The sequence below is a fragment of the Echiichthys vipera genome, assembly GCF_963691815.1.
Source record: "Echiichthys vipera genome assembly, chromosome: 5".
Taxonomy (NCBI): Eukaryota; Metazoa; Chordata; class Actinopteri; order Perciformes; family Trachinidae; genus Echiichthys; species Echiichthys vipera.
In genome coordinates, this window is record NC_139830.1 from 17,900,429 (window position 1) to 17,921,252 (window position 20,824).

The following is a 20,824-nucleotide window of genomic DNA, read 5'->3' on the forward strand; positions in this document are numbered from 1 at the left end:
AGGACTTCTTTACGGTTGTTGTCACAACTCTACTATATATAATGTGTTTTTTGAACATTAAAGCATGTAAACATGTTCTAGCAGAAACCCAAAATACAAATATGAACCTGCTAATCAACATAATACGGGACCTTTAAATGAATAATTAGACATTGCGGTAAATACTCTTTTTTGCTTTCTTGCTAATTCAGATGAGAAACTACATAACACTCTCATGTTTGTCTGCTAAACATAACGCTACAACCAGAAGACAGTTAGCTTAGCATAGCCTAACAAAAGGCTGGAAACAGGAGAAAACAGCTAGCCTGGATCTGTACAATAGCATTATAATTCTGCCTACGAGACAACCTTGTAAAACTTAAACTTGTTGTTTTTAGACTTTGTTTTTGTACAATTTAAACAAGATTTTAAGATTTGATTTGTTTATGGTTCAATTATTCCTTTAAATTACAGTAACATCAACATAAACTAGAAAATGGAGTAAATAGCTGATTTACTACAGCTTGAGATAGAAAGGGTATCAAAAAGAAGAAACTGGTCATGCAACGTAACAATCATGTTCAGGGTGTACATTTTGCCCTTCCTATTCTTGACTGTTCGATAAAGGACAGAAAGATTCTCACTCTCTCCAGATCATTGTTCAGCTGTTTTAACATCACTTCCAGGTGGTAGAGCCGGCCAGACAAATCGTTGGGCACCTCGTCGCTGGAAACACACAAAGCACAGATGACTCAGACGGAGCCAACAAAACAAAACGCTGCTGCACGGGTTATGTAGGTGGTTAGGGTAGACGGGTTTGACTGGTGTTTGTGCGAGTGCATGCATTCAACAATTCAAACAACCAAGTGTTTGCCCTAGTGAGAAAACAAGCTGAGGATTCAGTTCACAGTCTGACATTTACCACAAGGTGGTGGTAGTGACAAAGAGTTGCGGAGTTCTCGGTCGAGGTTGACCTACCCGCTGAAGGTCGGTGTGGTCCGTGGCGTCTGAGGAGTCTGAAACTGGACTGGACTGCTGACTGGTCTCACGTCTGGACCTCCAACCGGCGTCTCAGTCAGTGAGAAGAGGGAAACTGCTCTTTGTGCTGCAACAGACACACATTTATATTATAAAAAGTTGCAAAAATTTGTCTTTTTTTTTTTGTCCATCGAAATACGCGACACAATCACGCCTCAGCACTGGAGGTTAGGGATCAAGTGTTGACTCGAGTGTAGCCCGTTTGTCAGCGCTGTGATCGTCTTTGTGGTTGCAGGGGACACGAGGGACGGGAGAGAGCCAGAAAAGAAACAGTGGCTGTAGATGAACGCACAGATTTCTCCCTCTTTCCCAGGAGTGTCGTGTGACAAAAGAGAGCCGATCAACCTCCAACATCCAGACAATATATCTCACATCCACCAGGGATTTAAGATTTTATGCCTGTTAATATTTACTGAATCATGCATTTTTTATCTTGCAAATAAATCGTTACAACAGAGAAGCTATTGTGTTCAGCATTAAACTGACCAATGAAACCATACATTAATCTGATATGAAGGCAGTTAATGTAAGAAACATTCGGCTCATTTTAACAGATTTCTTTTTTTTTCAAATGTTCCTACCAAACCATAACAGACAAATACAGAAAACCCCACATATTACATCTAGAATCTCACACTGAGTTGAACAAACCTAATCGCGAAGTGTCTCCATCCTCACCTTCGTAGACTTTAGCAGCGTTGACCAGGCTGGACCACTCAAGTCCACAGGCTGTGTCAGGAAGAGGCATCAGCCCAGGATCGAGCCTCCTCAGGGGGGGAACTTTGTCTCTGACTTCTGTGAGAGACAACTCCGAGGCAGACAGAGGCACTGAGGGACAGGAGGAGAATAGCTGTAAAAAAAAAACCTCTGCGCGTAGAACAACAAATAACTTCATAACAATAACAATCATGATGGGCTTACTTCCACCACTGAGCTACTTGGATCCCCACAGAATGAAAGTTGGCAGTGAATACACTTTTTGTCCACCAGTCTGGAAATAGTGACGACAGTTGCTGCAGTTTAAACTCACCCTTCTTGATCTGCAAGTGATTGGAGGAGACAGCATGTCTGCGTGTGGGCAGAGTGCAGGTGAAAAGTACATCGGTGGGCGTGGTCGGGTTCTCAGAGTTGGCGAAGTTGGCCTCTCTGCGCCCGCTGCACAGTGACTCATCAGAAAAGGTGCGCTGCAAGGTTCGTCTGGGAGACTGCAGAGAGAAAGGTGACACATCAGAGTGTGTGTGTGTGTGTGTGTGTGTGTGTGTGTGTGTGTGTGTGTGCGTGTGCGTGTGTGTGTTAATCAAGGTTGGACTATTGACTGCTACATGTATAATGGTATAATGGTCCGGTGTCAGCGTTGGTGTGTTTCTCACTGGATCTCTCTGTGGCATCTCTCCTGGGTTGTCCATGATGATCAGTTTCTTCAGGTCGTCTTCGATGGTGCTTTTGTACGTCCGTCGTGGAGAGCGCAGGTCCCTCAGCGAGGCTCGGAGACGAGGTTGTCCAAAGACGTTCTTTGAGTTGGTATCCACCTGCCTGGAGACACGAGGCATGAGCACCAAAAACACGATGGATAGTGCGTATTTTTCTCCCCACACTGACACTAACCATTTACACTTCCAGCACAGTCGCTGAAGACACAACGTTTCTATTAATATCTTTTAATGTGTTCAATTTTTACAGTAACTTAAAATGACCCGTATAACAGTGGGTCCTAACCTCTGGGTCATGACTCCAACAAGAGGGAGAGAGAGTGGTCATGAGATGATGAAGAGCAGAGGGAGCAGAGTTAATGGCTGTCCACATCAAGATTTCAGTAAGCAGCCTAAACTTGATTTATTATTATTTTATTATATAGAGTTTAAATGTTACAGCCTATACATTTGGGTGGATTCTGATCAATTTGCACAGAGATTGATCCCAGCAATATCGTTCACCACTGTCGTCATTGTTTAAGTTGCAGTATTGACTTTGCCATCCAATTGATCATTTTACCCTTTAGAGCTGAAAGCAAGTTTGTTGAATTGGTCAGTTTTAAGGGCCAAACAGGTTGGGAACCACTGTTTTATACAAAATTAGTTAAAAAAAAAAAAATCAATCAATAAAGAGGGATTTTCTTGCACTGGAAGAACAAGCAAAAACACTCAATTTTTATGATAAATATTTATCATAATGATTTTAGGCTGAGCCTCACACTAAAGTCACTAATGAAGATTAAGGCATTGGAGAGATTTAGATGCACTTTTGAACTTTGCGCGGTAAGCTCATTATATTTTAAACATCTCTTACATTTTAGAAACAGAATGTAAGATTGTACCTGAATGGTGCAGACCAAAAACTAAATAGGGTCAGAAACGTGACAACAACAACCCCGAGTTGATTAGGGAAGATAATGTTTCTAAAAGTAAGCTCTCAGTCACTGACTCTACTTACTTTTTGCTGTTGCCATTGTCAGAGGGGGACGTGGCGGTTGCGTAGGAAGGCGACGGGCTTGTGTCGTCGTTCTGCCAGGCCATTTGTCTGCTCTTCCCATAAAAGGCCTTGGGGGCGGAGCTGGACAGAGGCATGGAGCTTAACTGAGCTGAAGTGGGTGTTGTTGTAGCGGCACGGACGGGCCGGGCTTTCTCAGCTGTCGGAGTCTTATAACCCTGCGGTGTGTAGGCTCTGACAGGACACACAGAAATACACGTGATTAATGCATCACAATCATCAACAATGTAGTAAAACAATAACGTGAAAAACTGAGGTATTTTCCACAGTTAGCCACTGAAATCAGTTCACTTGCTCAACACTTATCCCTCCCTCTTTTCCGGCCTTTTGATTCGCACAGGGCATGCATTTGATGAAACAAATGCCCAACAGAAAATGACAGGACAAACGATTGGTCACCCGTACCAAGTCTGTAGTACAAGACACTCTAACTATGAGCCTTTAGGTGTCTGCAAACAACAACAGAATGTTTTGAAAACGACACATTGTCACATTTTTAAAAGATATGCTGCGATTTATAGCCTGCAACTGAACATTTCTTAATATTAAATTGTTGTATTCTATCAGATGCCAAAAACAACAACATGATATCGTCATTATGGCGACTGTGGCTCAGGGGGTAGAGAGGGTGTTCCCCATACCAAAGATCAGCTGTGCGATCCCTGGCCACATGTCGAAGTGCTCTCAGGCAAGACACTGAACACCCAAATTTCTCCCTGTGCTGTGCATGGGTGTGAATGGAAGTTGCTTCGGATAAAAGCGTCAGCTAAATGAAATGTAATTATGTTTCGGCGATCAGCTGCCCTGCTCTCAAAATATCGACATAGGCCATTTCTGTCGGCGACTACTGAAGTGTGGATATTAGTGAGCTTTAGAGTTGCTGGTAGGTCAGAAACAAAGCCAGGCTAAGTGTTTCCCCCTGTTTCCAGTCTTATTGCTAAGCTAACCATATGCAGGTGGCAGCAGACGTGAGAGGGGTACTGATCTCATCTATCTCTTGACAAGAAAGCGAAAAAGAATACTTCCCAAAATGTCCAACTATTCCTTGAAGAAAGAAAACATTGCGATTGAGTGGCAACACGATAAACATGTGAAATAAGTTATCAGAGCATTTTGGTTTTGCTTACAGAGGTTTTTCTTTTTACCTTGTAAAAATCTTGTATGTGTCTGTGCATCATGCATTCTTGTTGCATATATCTTACTTTCCTCCTCTTCATTGATCAGGCAGTGAAGATAGAGTATGCCGTTAAAGTCGTGTCATTATCATCACACAGCACATACTACTATATCCTACTGACTGCTGATACAACACAATTAACAGCAAAGGCTAACAGCAGAAGAGTTATGAACTACCATAATCTATCAACAAATAACACCTTCTGTAATCCTCAACAAAGCACCAAACTTTCTGTCAGACTGTTCACTCTACCTGTGATGAAGCATCTGTGTCCTAAAGCCTTCTGTTTTTATTTCAGGTCTATTATGTTGGTTGTCCAACACATCCCAGACTGTAATATCAGTCGATGGCACTCAGGGTTTAAACACAGATTGTTTTAATCCAACACAGAGCGGTCGCAGCCTGTATATGTTTGTGCGTGTCGTGCCTGAATGCACTTATGATGTGGGGGTGGCAAGTGCACCAGCAGAAGATCACATGATGATCTGTATGCTTCACAAGGATTAGGCTTCTTTAATCCTTAATGTACATTTTAAAGATAGATTGTCATGCATCATACTATTGTTAAAAAGGAATCTGGTGGTACATATCTGCTGCTTGGGTTATTATTCACTAAAGAGTCCTCAAAATTTGTTATAGGTCTTAAGTTATTACGAAGCATGCGCATTCTCCATTAAGCTAAGCAGCATTAAACTGCAAGATTTATGAGCGCAACTCTCTCACGACACCATAAACGCGAGCACAGATCTGCCGTGCCATTGAGGTTAATGTCAGTTAATATTAGCTTCATGAAACACGCGTCTTGTCAGTGAGTCGGTCTCTTACCTGGGTTTGAAAGCATCCATTTTATCAGCGCTGGAGCCAGGGGGTGGGAATGTCCTGGTTCGGTACCCTTTGTTCTGATTGGCTGAGGCTGGTATGTTGGGCGAAGACTCTCGTCTCTTCGCTTCTCCGCTGCTGCCGCTGCCCCTTCCCACTGACAGTTCCTGGACACCGCTGTAGCTCACAAAGGAGTGCATGGGCTTGTGAGAAATGCTGTTGGACATGTGGCGAGTGTTGTTGTAGTGGGTCGAGGCGTCGATGCCGCTGTCGTTAGACCCGCCCTTGTTGAGAAGGTCGGGGTCAGGGTCGGCTGGGTCGCCGAGGCAACCTCCGCCTCCTCGCTCTCCTCCAGCTCCTCCGTCGAACCAGCGCTCGTCGCTGTGGCTGCTGGAGGCGTTGCTGGACAGAGTGTTGCTGCTGGAGTGGCTGGAGTACTGCGTCTCGCCCTGCAGAGGACGAGAGGGCGACACTTAGACACACTCTGAGAGGCAAAGCAGAACAAATGAGACAGGGCAGTGACGAGCCTGACCTTTGAGTTTCTGTTGGGAGAGTCTTTCCCAGGGACATCCTGTCTGGTTAGTCTCCTCTGGCCCCCTCCACCACCCGGTCCCCGAGACGACGGTACCGGGACATGCCAGAGGGGTTCTGGACAGAAAACACACAAAGACACTCACAGGATTAAAGAAAATTACACTGAATCTCTATGGCTGGCAAAGAGGATTAAATACTTATAGCACATTTAAACACTGAACCTCAACTCACCAAATGTATGAAATCACACTTATCTCCACATTACTGTGCAACACTTTGACACAATATAGAGACCATGAACGTAGTAGAAGACAAGTCCAACATTATTATTCATTTGGAGTCGTTCACCCGATGAATATATAATATATATATAAAATATAATTCACTCTCTTTAAGCTCTGTGTTTGGTCTCTACAAACTCCTGAGGTGAATATCCCTATCTTTAGCTGTTAAATTTACTACTGTGTGTTCACCAGCTAGTCGCTAACTTTGTCGGTCTGCCAGTCCAGCTGAGCAGGTAGTGTACAGTGGGGTTTTACAAGCTTTTTTGCTGAAAACAGCTGCCTGCTCCTGCCGAAAATACATATAACAGCTGTGAGAGTGATTTGAAAGAATAACATTGTGGCTGGAAAATTTAAAATAAAGTGCTAAAAAAGGTGTTGGGAACATAAAAATATTGATTGTCGGAGGTTTAACTTTATGCTGGGAGTGCACAATTCATTGCACATCCGTTGCATGCAGCTTTTTCAAGGCTGTGTACCTGTTTTGCAGCGCTCCATGGTGCTTTCCTGACTGGTGAAGCCTGAGGAAGACTCTCCACTGGAGGTGATGTCCACACTGAGGTGAGGCTCGTAGGGCAGCAGGGGGCGCTGTCCTGCTCCATATCTAAACACAGGATCATTGGAAGAGGCATGCATTTGATCAATAAACACATCTATGACACTATCAGTTATATATGAAATAACTATAATATGTGGGTAAGTGCTGTAGTTATACAGCAGGTTATCCTATACTTAACACATTTAAGACACACATTAAGTGGACTGAACATAATACACTAAAATAATATTAAAAGAAAGCCCTAAAAATATAGAGTTTGGATTTGAATTTCAGTTTCTGTTTTGCATCCTAATGGCAGTTGAATAAAACACATTTCTCTGGTCGGGCGAGATGTTATCAACCTCCACGCAGTGAGGAAGAGCCGCCCACACAACAGATTCTTCCTCAAGGAGACAGTGTGTTCATACACGTCAAACTGCACACCAGAACACATTATTCAGCCTCATCTTATGAACAAAAAAAATCCACCTTCAGCACACAGCGCGGTTGTTACGAGTAACACTGGACATGTTTAATCAAGATCGAAGGAGTGACGGAGGAGAGCTTTGAGAACAAAAGAACGTGCACTCACTCACTCACTCACTCACTCACTCACACACTCACACACTCACACACTCACACACTCACACACTCACACACTCACACACTCACACACTCACACACTCACACACACGCACGCACACACGCACACACCTACCTGTCGGGGGAGGGTTTGTAGCGTACAAAGGGGCCTGGTGTGATTCCAGGCGGACCCATCGTAGAGAGGCCGACCAGACCTGAGGAGGGAGAGGAGAAGCTGGCCGAGGGGTTTCTGTAGGGCAGAACTCTGTCGCCTCCTGCAGGAGACAGACTGTAGTGGTTCTCTGGGTAGCTCACTGGCCTGGAGGACACAAAAAACAGACCACAGAGAGGTTAGGCATATGAGTAACGCTGCTACTAGAAGAAGAAACCATTCTACTACATGCTGCAAAAATTCAGTTCGACCCTGTCAGGATCTGATTGCAGTAATTACTAAACAAAGCACTGTAAAGCCACACACTTATAACCTACTTTGACACATTTAAATGTTTAGTTTTGACAGTGGAGCACCCTGTTTAGTGAGAGTTGTTCAAGTTAAATAAAAAGTAAAAAATACAAACAGTATTACACTTGTTACAATCGATAAACAAAACCAGATCATTTGGATAAATAAGTTGTTAATATTGATGCGACTGATAATACCAGTAGACCCAACTGGGGCTCCCCTGTAACGTAATGTGAGTCTCACCTCTTGGAGTTGAGGTGCTGGGGCTCCCTGTAGGGAACAGGCATCAGGGTCTTGTGTGTGCGGGGCAGGGGAGGAGGTGGGGGACCCATGTGTGCCCAGCGCTGCGGGTTAGGGGCACTGTGGAGCCCTGGAGGAATGGGCGGGCTGTCCCATCGCCACGTCGAGCGAGGGGAGGGTCGGTAGCCTACCGCCAGAGGCTCAGGTTCTGGCTTCTGCTCCATGGTCTTCATCTCATACTCCTCTGTGCAGCCCCTAAAGAAACAGAGGGACATCCAGCACAACAAGTGAATCAAATGCTTGACACTTAAATGTCTTAGCCTTCATCCATAAATTTTCTTCTTCAGCTTAGTAAAACGAGTTGACAGTGTGAAAACTGCACAGAAAATCTTTATTGATCAACTCAGTACACACAGACAGCTAAAATGTTCTCATAGTAGCCTGGAGTCCGGGATCCAGCAGATATCTTTTACACATCATCATTATTTCATTCACATTACAGGAGGACAGGAGGCATCAAATATGCATAGAGGATGTATTCAAGACGAGACAAATGCTGAGAGGAGGAGAGAAGGAGACGAGAGAGAGAAGAGCGGCCATGACTGTAGAGAATGGCGAAAATTCTCAGTGCGGTGAAACGAGGAAGAAGTGGGATGTTTTCACTTAAACTGGGACTGCAATTAACAATTATTTTCACTGTAAATCAATCTACAGAATGCTTTTTTTGATTAATTGTTTTGCCGTACAAAATAGAAAATGTCTGTCACAATTACAGCCTGATTTTTGAATCTCAGAATGAAACCCAAAGATATTCATTTACCGTCAAATATTCATATTTGAGAGGTTAAAACTATGGATTTTCTTTTAGCATTTTTGTTCAAAATTGACTTAAATGACTGAACCAGAAAACTCATCTGAAACTATCTTGTCTTCCTATCCGGTATATATTTATTTATTTATGTCTCTGTTCTTCACATTTTACATCACCATTAAAAAAGGTTTTGATTCTTTTAATTTGGATTTTAATGTTTTAATGCATCATGTAGAGCACATTGAATGGTTTATGAAATGTGCTTTTAAATGAAATAAACCTGCCTTGCCTTAAACTTTTTGATTGATGATTAAAATTGTTGATTAATTTTATTATTGACTAACTGATTAATCGACTACTTGTTTCAGCTCTAACCAAAAACAGCCGAGAACAACAACAAACCACTATTTTTGCACCTGAAAATAGTTCCAATTCAAATTGTACAAGTTAAACAGCTTGGATCATTCTGAATAAACGGGACATTGTTTTAAGTATTGTTAAGTCGCTGTAAATCAATGAACATGAACACAACATGATCATTAAAGGAATACTACCAACAACATCTATACAGTTACACAGCAGCAGTACAAACCTTAGAGAGAGCAGAGCCTAAGTGTGTTGACAGGAAGCGTTTCTTCCATCACATTGGCGCAGGCAACACAACTGGAGCTCCCCAAAACACACACGCACATGTGGTCAAACACACTACAGCGTAACACCTTTTCCCCTCAGTAATCCTCCATCTTGCATGAGCGCAGCAGCGATTCAAAGCAGAAAGGAAAAACACTTCCAACTCTAGTTTCTCTTTCTCTCTCTCTCCTCCACCCACCTCACTCCCGGTGGTGTTGACACACGTCCTACTCACCAAGTGCTTCTCTGCCTCTCCAACCCAACAAACCGTGCCTCGCTCTCTCTCTCCATCTCTCTATTCCTCCCTCTTTTCCGGCCTTTTGATTCGCACAGGGCATGCATTTTTAATTAATCAATTCCACTTGTTTATTTATTTCTTTTTTTGTAGTCTCCTTTTTTTCTCCCTGCAGATTCCAGGCCTTAATCTCATGCAATCTGCTTGCCTGGCACACAATGGCAAACGAGTCAGAGAGAGCGAGAGAGAGAGAGAGAGCGAGAGAGAGCAAGAGAGATACTCTAATTATCAGCTGCTACTTGAGAGTGTGTGCATGTGTCAAAGGGATTTAACTTGGTGTAATTAAACTGCCTCCAACATTAAAGATATCTAACCACTGTACGATCACACAGCCAGCCACGATTACTGTGTTTAACAGGCCTGACTCTCAGTCAGAAACCACACACACACACACACACACACACACACACACACACACACACACACACACACACACACACACACACACACACACACACACACACACACACACACACACACACACACACACACACACACACACACACACACACACACACACACACACACACACACACACACACACACACACACACACACACACACACACACACACACACACACACACACACACACAGGTTATTTCTACACCTCTGTAACACCACATAAGCATCTCTACAGGCCTCGTTATTCTGTCTTTGTCAAGGCCGTATGTGTAGATGAAAGGTTGGAAAAGGATGACGGCGGGGAAAAGAAAAAGCTTGTGGGAAGCAAGACGACAGTAAGCTGAGCGAGATGAGATGAGATATGAAGGAGGGATAAACAAAGAACGGCAGATTTTTTGGTGAATTCCCATTAAACAAATGCTTCTTTCTTTTTTTTTGTCTCCATGCCTCGTTCCGCCTATTTCCTCTCCAATCACCGTGGTTCTTTCTCTCTGTTCGCTCGCTTCCTCTTTTCACACACTCCCACACAAAATCCTCTCAGAACATTGGAGTCTGGCCATTGCCTCACCCATGCTTTTGTGTGTTTGAGTGTCCTGCACTCCGGCTCACTCTCGTCCCTCCACTGCTGCCACCAACTGTCTCAATATGTGTATTCACTACAGCTGTTTGAAAAGGAATCACTCTCGTTAGTTTAGCGTCAAAGACATTTTCACACACCTGCGAGGCCTCCCCTCTTCATACGGAGGAATGATGACGACTTTGACCGTGACCGACGTCCTCAGCAGGTCGATCATCTGCTCGTGAGTCAGTGTCACAGCGGCCACCTTGCAGATCTCCACTAAACGACTGCCCTGTCTCAGTCCAGCCTGCCAGGCAAAGCCGTATTCCTCCACCTGCGTAAAAAAACAAAAAAACACCCAAAAAGTCTTCAAACAAGCCAGTTATGCACAGCTTGAAATTTCACAGATGAGTATCTGAGATCTGGTGTGGCAGATGGCCATCTGACGGTACCTCAGCCACAGTGCCGTCTAGACGGACATGGAAGCCCAGTTGTCCCAGTCCGTTTCGTCTCAGAGTCATATCCACCGTCTCACACCCCACTGTTAACGACTGGACAAAGGGAAAACATGACGTGAGTAAATACATATTTGTTTTACAGTATCATCATTCTTATGTAGTCTCAATAAAGCAAACATCAGAAAACAGCCTGAAAGGGGAATTAAATGAGCAGGAAGAGCATTTAACACTGAAATCCATCAACAATAATATCAATATGCACACAAAGTACTGGGGGACTATGCATGTTTTTGGTACTTTTAGAAAGATTACCTCTTTTTTTTAGTATTTGGTTTTCTGATGGATTAATATAACGCTCGCTGGAGTCCCGGAAATCTCCTTTTCCCAGCATTTAATTCATTGAATTTTACAGGGATTATCATATTATGAAATGCCTCTCAGCCAGTGAAACACAACTTCAGTGAAAATGTGACTAATATGGTTTTCATGCGCTATAATATTTGACTTCATAAGTAAATATCAGTTTTATAGGCCTGGAAATACTTTCTTATCTTTGAGCTGACAAGCTGTCCAGGGCAATTCAAAATCCTTCAAACGCTACGTCTCTTAATTATCTTCACAGTTGCTCCTTAGGAAAACTTCCAAGAAAAAAACAATCCAAACTCTTGAAATCCTCTGAGTTTGATGCTCCAAAACAACAGAACAGAACAACAGAGGAATGAAACCCATTTGACCATTTTTCAAGTTCACACTGTAATGAATACCTTATTAACAAAACACAGAGAATAATTGCGGCTTTTAATTGGTCTAAAGATAAACCTTTGCACCGAGGGGCTGAATTTTACGTCACAAAAAGGATGTTAACTATGCTTTATTAACTAGGACCGATTAAGAGACAAAAGGAAATGGAGGAGAGACAAAGATGCAAATTAACTTGGTAAAGGATCCTTGGCAGAGGATACACAGAATGTGTTTTTGTGATCAACATTGAATGTAAATATAACTTTGTTTACATCCAACTACACACTGTGGTCCCAAATAGGACAAGCTCTGTTCTTCAAAAGGTCACAGAGATTTGCTTTCCTGGTCCCCATCCCTCTACACGTGAACTGGCAAAAGCTCTAAGATCTCACCTTTAACCTCTGCACCACCTCCCTGACGTCCTGTGCACCGCCCTCTGGTACCCGTACTGCGATGTGGTCTCCTCTGCCGTAGAAGATCTTCAGTGCCAGCCGCTCTGGTGTCCAGCCGATCACGTCCGCACAGAAACAGTTAAACACCACCTCTTTGGTGGAGCAGTCTGTCAGAAGGATGTATTCAGCCGACAAACCCAGGGCACAGGGGAGCTCCGTCCCACCTCCACTGAAGTCCTGAGCCAGGACCCTCCAGGCGACAGCCCCGGCAGCTCCCAGCTCCGCTCCCTCTCTCGCCTTAGAGCGTTCTCGTTTTTTAGACGCGAGGGAGATGAGGTTGTTGAGCTTGCCAGCTGTGTCGAGCGGCGTGCTGCTTACGTAGTTCTCAGCCAGGTCGCGCAGGTACTCCTGCCGCGTTCGTGTCGCCATGGTGTGGAACTTCTCGGACTTGTGCGCTGCCGTTTCTGCATTGATAACTTTGGCTAAAAGGAAGTTACGAAAGGTTTCTGGGTCACGGAAGGTGACGCTGCTGGGGATGGGTGGGCCGAAAGGAGGCACATCCTTCATCCTTGTCACAGCAACACTGAAAGAAAAAGTGCAACAGGGTTGAAGTGTGAGAAATACTTTTTTATCACAGTTGTGCGCGTATGAACATGCACTTGTTCTAATAAAAAAATTAACCTGTAGCAGGTGCCTTCAGAGCAGGGGTTGTGCACACGGACAATAACAAAGACGTGCTGGAAGTGGGAGCGGATATTCTGAGGGGTGAAAGGCAACGCTCCCGGCTCCTGAAAGATTATGGTGACAATGTCGTTCCCTATGTGCCTCTTTCTTAGGAGCTGAGGACAAAGAGAGGAGAGATAAAACATGACAAATTAACAAGATGGGATAACATAACTGGCATTGACACGACTGACTCAGTCAATGATAGAGAGTCTGACAAAGGAAATGAGAGATTGAGACGTTCACTACTAGACAACCAACAACAGCTCTTTATGTAATTTGTTTTTTCGGATTTTGTGTGGGCTATTTGTGTCTGTGTGTGTGTGCGCTATCTGTGTTCGTGTAAGAGACGTGGCACGGTGTCCAGGCTGTGTCTGTGGTGCTTGCCAATCCTCTCTTCATCTGCAGAGGGAAGTGTGAAAGTACCAATTACGTAATCCAGCCCACTATTTGGCCACAGATACACACATTCTCCAGCATGGTGCCACATGAGCATCCTTTAGACTGCAAATATTGCTTGATGTAGTAATTACAAAAATTAGACAAATAATAATTTGGAGAAAAGAAGTTTGGGGTATTCTTTATCGACATCTAGATTAATTTCTGTCTCGGCAATCATTGTAAATACAACTTGGAACCGTTGATATGTAAACTTCCTCTTGTATTTCCTGCACATTTTATTACTTTCAAGGTGAGCTTGTGCTCCCCTTATTCTCTCTCCAGAATGTAAGAGCCTCCACGTTATCTTCCTCTTCCTGCCTCCGTTCGTCCCCTGCAGCTTAGATTTAATGTCAGACGCTGCCACCTAGAGGTTCATCTGAGCAAGTAAACCTCCTTGCTGCTGCAGTCTCTCAACCTCTGGATGGAGTTCTTGTGCCATTTATAAAATTACACTTCCTGATTGAAGAGTTGATACTAAAATGACGTTTAACTCTCCCTTTTCTTGTCTACTCAACATTTAAACGATGTTTAACACGATGATGAAGCTTGTTTAAATCAAACAATAGATTGCTGTGGGTATGGTAATAAAAGCAGAGTCCTCTGATTCATGTAAATGTGTCTTATTTAATCCATTGCCTTTACCACTGACACTACACACTGATCCTGGCCGCTCTGAGCACAGGTGTTTGCCCGTGGGATCCTCTCACGCAAACTATTAAAAATACCCACACGCAAAATGTTATCTTACACACATGTCAAGGACACTCGCAGTCCATGCTGTAAATACACAGTGCCCAGGAGAACTTGTAGGACTGCAGCTTTATTTAAAGAAAAAAAAAAGAAAAAGAAGAAGAGGGAGAAAATAAAGAAACTGCTCACTACTGAACCCCACCCAGCTCTGATCCAGTTAAAGAATGAGAAGCAGAGAGAAAGAGGGTAAAAGGAAAAGCTAGTGAGAAAGAGAGGACAGAAAAGACAGAAAACAAAGACTATAAAACATGAGAGGCTGAATAAAAGGGAAATGAAATGGGTGACACAAGTCACAAGTTTCCACTTTATGAAATCTTGCTGCGGTTTACGACCCGGAGCAAACAGAAGAGCCTATAACTAACTAACACAGACAGAAAGAACAGTCGTGGATGTACTTTACAGCTGCACACAACAAAAACATGTGACACAACAGTATAATACGAGGGTGCTCATCAGCTCTTACCTGCTGTGGGTTGTTGGGCATGTACGGCAGCATGGTGGACACGTGGAACATGACCTCGTAGCCCTGGTAGGTCGTATACAGGGAGTGGGTGCCAGTAGAGTCCGCTGGAGAAAAAATTAGAATTTTCACGTCAGACAACGTTAACAACAGATAACACGGTGATGTTCAAAACGTGTCTTAATCATTCAAATCATAAGGATGCCAAGACCGTCACTTGACCTGGCCATTACAATAACAATGCTGGCTTCATCCATCTTTGTAGATGTCTTTTGTGTAAATGTTCCTTGTGGCTGCTTTATTTGGTCATGAGAGGACTGTTAACCCTTAAAAGCCCAGCGTAGCACCGATGCTATGCTAGACATGAAGGCGTGTCTTTCAAATATCAGATTGAGTCGTCTTTTTTCCACCAATATTGACCAAAATATAAATATATGGCTGACAATGGAGTTATTCAACAAAACACAAGTTTGTTTCACTAGACGTTTGTTTGGATTGTTTGCTTTTAATAGCAAATACGGTATGCTAACACAAAGGTACTGTTTGATGGTGACTTAACACTGCACCAGAAAAAAAGGCTACGTTCCCTTGAATCATGATGTAAACCAATTGATACCGACTGAAAGAATAAGCTCAGAATTGGCAAACATATAAAACTATGTCCAGGCACTTCTTTGTGTGTAAGGAATAAGCCACAATGCTCGTGAGAGGAAAAGGTCTCACTGGTGGAGAACAGGAGTGCAAATTGTCGTTAGGATAAAAGGAGGAAGATTGTTTTTTGTTCTTCATAATTAATCTCCTAATAAATGTCTGAAACTAATTGAAAAATTGGCTCATTCACAATCTTTCAAAATGAATTTAACAGATTTAATTTGTCTAAGCACAGGAGATTATAATTGGTGATATATTTCTTACAGTGAACATAAAATGGCGAACAATTAGTGCATGTTTAACCTTGCTCTGCTACAGCCGTTCTGACTGTATTTAATTTGGACATGTGCCATGGTGAAAATATTACTAAGATTACTGCCCTGACTTATAGAAACGAGGCAGGCGCATATTCAGACATGTGACCAGCATTTAAGTCTGAAAGGGACTCTTCGGAGGACTCACTCTTTGTGTCGAGCTGTGCGGCGTATTTGGTGAATCCTTTGAGAAGCACCTGCTCCCCCAGCAGCTCCAGAAAGGCAGAGAAGGCGGGTGACGCCTCCTCGTTGTTGTACATCTCCTCCTCTGTGCTCTGGCCCGCACGGCACAGCAGAACACCCACCTTGTGCTTCTGACTCAACTACATGGCAGCGTAGAGATAACATTAATATCACAAACAGCTGAAACAGTCTGAACCTGTAGTGCTTTTAATGCAACTTGAGGTCAAAGCAGATATAACAGATAACAATATGACCTCGATGTAAATATGGATGCACTTAAGCTTTGAGCACCACTTCATCTAAAAGGTAAAAATCACCTACACAAACAAAAACAGGTCGACTGCAAGTAAACCACCTCCGCCTCACACTTCACCCTCCATTAAATAAAAGATGAGATAACATGGCTAAACATTAAAGCTTTTATGGTGACACACTTCAAACACACCACGCCCTGCTCCACTCCACTTTCACAAGCCTAAGTCTAATTTTGTACTTTGCACCAACACTTAATCAGGTATACATGTTTCAGACACTTTATACACACTATCTGAGAGTACCATAAGCCACTTTTCTTTTTGCTTTGCAGTCAGTCAAGGCTGACTTATGGTCACTGCTTCAATGGAGGTCTCCGGTGTCAACTGTCAAATCTCTTTTATCACACAGGTGCAAAATTAAAATGCAAATACTGACGCTGGCGTGTAACTCACCCCCTGTTCGTCCAGTTTAAGGAGCTGCTCGGTGACTTTGGGTGTGCTGAGCGCCAGTCTCAAACAGGAGACATTGAGCTCGGGGACGACCTGCTCCAGGACCTCCTTCAGCGGCAGGCCCCGCACCGTACCATGCCTCCCCGTAGAAGCCACCGCGTCCTCTAAAATGGAGCCTCGCAGGGTCACAAGCTTAATGGAGCGAAAGAAAAAAGGTTACCAGAGTTAAAGAATATAAACATTTAAAATCGAACATTTTAAAATAAGTGTGTTAAGTGTTAATTTAAAATCTTAACAGCAGTATTTTGGGCAAAGAGTACAATGGTGATTGAATATGTTTACCTTTCATAGATCCCTTTAATCATTATTGCAATCATCTTTATTATTTATGTGTTCAGCTATTTCCTGTCTTAAGGGTTACTTAAAAACACAATAAAAATAGCGAAGGCTGACCGAAACAAAACAGACAAACAGTGACACAAGAAAGACAGCGGAGAACATACGCAGTAATGCTATGGATTCTGAGATAGTTATACTGCGAGAGGTCGACTACAGAACCACACTCTGGAAATGGATGGGTGGATGATTAGCAGCTTGGTAGCTTGAAGTGGGTCCATCCGATGTGTGATGGTCTCACTACTCATAATAATGTCCTACTGCCCTGAAGTTTCACTCTTTCTCTCACGCTTACTCAGTCTGTGTGGGGAATTTAAGTTGAGCTGTACTATGAATTAATATTCTGCACAGTATAATGCTGCCACAGAGTGCTGCTCTCTGGTGACAGGAAATTGACCTGCTTCAAAACAGTGAGGCTATAATAACCTCAGATACAGTTGGGAGGAGTGGGCTGTTCCTTCACGCACTCACGCACTCACGCACTCACGCACGCACGCACGCACGCACGCACGCACGCACGCACGCACGCACGCACGCACGCACGCACGCACGCACACCTTCATTAAAAATGCATAGCAGACTCTGGAGCTGCCAGGGGCCGGAGAGAAGGTTGAACTTTGGTGACTTGGGTGTGCCGCAGAGAAATAAAACCTGATTGACACGCAGCTGAAGTTATGGAGGTTTCCTTTCAACTCGTCAGATTCTGTGCGACAGTGCAGTGAGTGACTGCGACATGCTGAGGGCTGGGTGAAAAAATGTGTGATGGAGGGAGAGAGAGGAGGTGTCTCAACCTTGCTGCGTCAGCACTGCTGCACAGAATTAAATGACAGACTTAAGGGGATAGATATTTAAGAGCAGCTGCGGCATGAGAGAATAAAGTCAGCAATCAATCTCTTTTTTTTTTTTTTCTGTGTGGGAACAGTAGGCCTGGGTGTGCTGGCGGTGTCTGTTAGCTGAGCTCTGTGTACTTAGATGGCGGAGAGGCTTCATTGTTAGACCAGAACTAAGGTGATGAGTCCAGGCAGCCATGAAATAATAAAAACAACACAGCCGGGCCACAAGAACACAATGGACAGAAGCAAACTTTGCTGTTTCTTTGAGTGACCTTAACGATGCTTCACAGGTGTTCATTAAATATTGAGTAGGTCAAACTAACTATTCATACAGACCTCAGAGCGCTCAAATGCAGCCTAAGAAAATACAGCACCAGAACAATTATATTTGTAAAACACTGTTATTAAGTGATTGATACTAGGGCTGCAGCTAATGATTCACCTGCCAACTATATTCCTGATTAACTGATGCTCATCACAGTTTCCCACAGACTGACCTCAAATGTTTTGTCTTATTTAACCTTCAGTCCAAATCCCAGTGAATATTTGCCATTCTTTGCTTGAAAAGAAACTCAAACAATGCAAATACATTGTCTGTTGAGCTCAAATTGCTTGATGCTCTGGAAGCAGAATCTCTGAGAATCTCTTAGTTTGAGGGAGAATCTTAAATTCTCCATGACCACCAGCCCATCACTTAAAACATTGCACGTATTTGATCCATCAAAGTGGAAAAGTGGTTGGGTGTGCTCCCTGTGAGAGCAGGCCAAGCGCTTTGGCCACAGCAGCCAGTGTTTGGTTTGTCTTTGCTGGGCTGAGACCGGGCAGGTGGAATTTTCCACTGGCGGAGAACAGAGAGCGGGTGAGGGGGGAGGTTAAAACCAGGGCAGAGTGGTGAGTAGAGTCACAGGTAGGAACACAAAGGGAAGCAAAGTGAAAGTAGATAAGTAATTTACATAAAAGGAATAGTGATGTTTTTAAGTGTGGTTGTATGAGGTATTTATCCATAGTCAGTGTTTTACCTACAGTAGATGGCAATCGGCACGCCACAGTTTGGAGAAGCAGGCAGGAGTACCGACACAGAAGCTAATCCATGCACTACTGTGGACGGGGCAGCAGCTAAAGGTATTTTAGCCACCAAAATCAATATAACTTACGCTATATTTAGGATGTTTTCACTGCTTTGCTGTCAGACAGCCCTTTCTGAATGGGAACTAAAGCTGTTCTATGCTCTCTTCAAAGCCACCAAACTCCTTTGACAAAAATAGTATTTATACCTCTCAGAACATGGGAGGTGATCCTTTATCGATTAGTTTGTTTGCATTATTGTGCGATTTTGGTTTCAAGTGTTAGGAACTAACAAAACTAACGATGGAGGCAACGGTCAACCATAAACTTCCCTGTTCTGCAAGGTAAAATTATGTTTCTTTGTCTAAGGAGGCAGGTCGACCGTCATCTACTGTGTACACTGACTAATTTATAATTACCCCATGCAACCCCATTTTAAAAAGTTCAAACTATCACTTAAGGCATGTACACTCATAGTGTCTCATGACTCAGAAATCCTGACACATACCAACAGCAGATCTTTCATACCTCGCTTGTTCTAACGATGAGGCGGTACTGGTACTGGTCTTTCAGGTCTTTGGTGTCATCCAGTTTCTCCCTGCGGATGCTCACGGCCACAGCGCCCAGCTTTTCATCAGTCCCAAAGTAGTTTGAGTGCTCTGGTAAAGGACAAGGAGAGATAAAGATCAATGTATTCTCACTTTAGTGATAAAATGAAATGTTTCTGGGTTTGGGACTGTTGGTTGAACCAAAGAAGACAACTAAATATATAATTTCATAGACTCTTAGAAAATAATATAAACCTTTTATAGACAAGAAAATCATAATATTTTCAGTCTGTTTGGGAAACTAAAGTGGGCTTTATTTCTGCATAAACCTTTTCTTCAAAACTATTATATGCTCTTTTGAGTCCAGCAGCTCTATAAAGACTTTACCGAAACATAAATATAGTCTCATTCAATCCTAACACTCAGTAGTTTAACATTCAAGACATTAAAATATGTGTAGTAAGCAGAAGGGGCATTAAGTCAAGGACAGGACTAAGACAACGTCATCTAGTAATCAATACTCACATAATTACAGAATCAATTTAGCTAACACAAGGCATAACCAAAAGGAAATGATAACTGCTACCAAAGAGAAGTGATGATTAAAGGTCTATATTCTGTAGTAGTCGTCACAGACGCTGAAAAATGTTTTTGATGTCGCGAAGGAGCGTCACTTCAATAAACAACAATACAATCGATACTGTGTTGAACAATAACACTATAGAAGAAAAAATCTGTCTGTCAAAAATACAAGAGACAAAAAAAATGTGATGTCAAAAATTGGCAATTAATATTCTGTGGATGGTAACCCGTGTTGGCACAAAACAAATTCATCCATTACGGGGACAGGACAAAGCTATCAAAGCATTTCACAAACATCTTGCATGTCTTCTTCTAGAGCTCCTCAGCTAAGCCGTGGTAATGCCAACGCCACAGGCAGTGCAGCAGTCAAAAGACACTCTGGGAGAAATCTAGCTTGACAAGTAGTCCTCCTCTATCCCCCGTCTGACTGGAATGAACAGGGATGGCGTACACGTTCAGAGACTCAGGGCTGCTTAACTTCCCTGCCATGTCCTGTGGTGGAAATGTCAGCTTTTTGATGAAGTTTTCTGACACAACATAACACAGCGCGCACACAATCAGAGTTGCGTTCTGGGGGACAGCTAAGCTGGAAACTGGAGTCAGCAGATGAACATATTTTCGGAAGGATAACCTTTATCTGTGTGGCTGCAGGCCTGTCTCACACACATGCACATGCTCGCTTTTACACATGTGCTACTAACAGCATCTGTCACTAATTAGGGTGCAGCCAGATGATGCTTGCCAGG

The 20,824-nt window shown here is 43.2% G+C and overlaps 1 protein-coding gene across 2 annotated transcripts in view; it reads right to left on the reverse strand.

Annotated features, from left to right (window-relative positions):
• The window catches only part of sipa1l3 (signal-induced proliferation-associated 1 like 3), a 68,729-nt gene that overhangs the window by 4,348 nt on the left and 43,557 nt on the right, over positions 1-20,824 (reverse strand). Inside the window, exons 5-23 of one of the 2 annotated variants that reach the window (XM_083913911.1) lie at positions 19,477-19,607; positions 16,658-16,846; positions 15,916-16,090; positions 14,806-14,909; positions 13,110-13,267; positions 12,429-13,011; positions 11,290-11,388; positions 10,996-11,171; positions 8,142-8,393; positions 7,572-7,754; positions 6,795-6,919; positions 6,033-6,148; positions 5,507-5,949; positions 3,448-3,678; positions 2,388-2,550; positions 2,048-2,222; positions 1,696-1,845; positions 958-1,084; positions 624-705 (exon numbers count right to left, since the gene is read on the reverse strand). In XM_083913911.1, the coding sequence (XP_083770037.1) occupies positions 624-705; positions 958-1,084; positions 1,696-1,845; positions 2,048-2,222; positions 2,388-2,550; positions 3,448-3,678; positions 5,507-5,949; positions 6,033-6,148; positions 6,795-6,919; positions 7,572-7,754; positions 8,142-8,393; positions 10,996-11,171; positions 11,290-11,388; positions 12,429-13,011; positions 13,110-13,267; positions 14,806-14,909; positions 15,916-16,090; positions 16,658-16,846; positions 19,477-19,607 (3,662 nt within the window). Of the gene's footprint in view, positions 1-623; positions 706-957; positions 1,085-1,668; positions 1,846-2,047; positions 2,223-2,387; positions 2,551-3,447; positions 3,679-5,506; positions 5,950-6,032; positions 6,149-6,794; positions 6,920-7,571; positions 7,755-8,141; positions 8,394-10,995; positions 11,172-11,289; positions 11,389-12,428; positions 13,012-13,109; positions 13,268-14,805; positions 14,910-15,915; positions 16,091-16,657; positions 16,847-19,476; positions 19,608-20,824 lie in introns of both variants that reach the window. The other variant, XM_083913910.1, reaches the window with a different exon arrangement.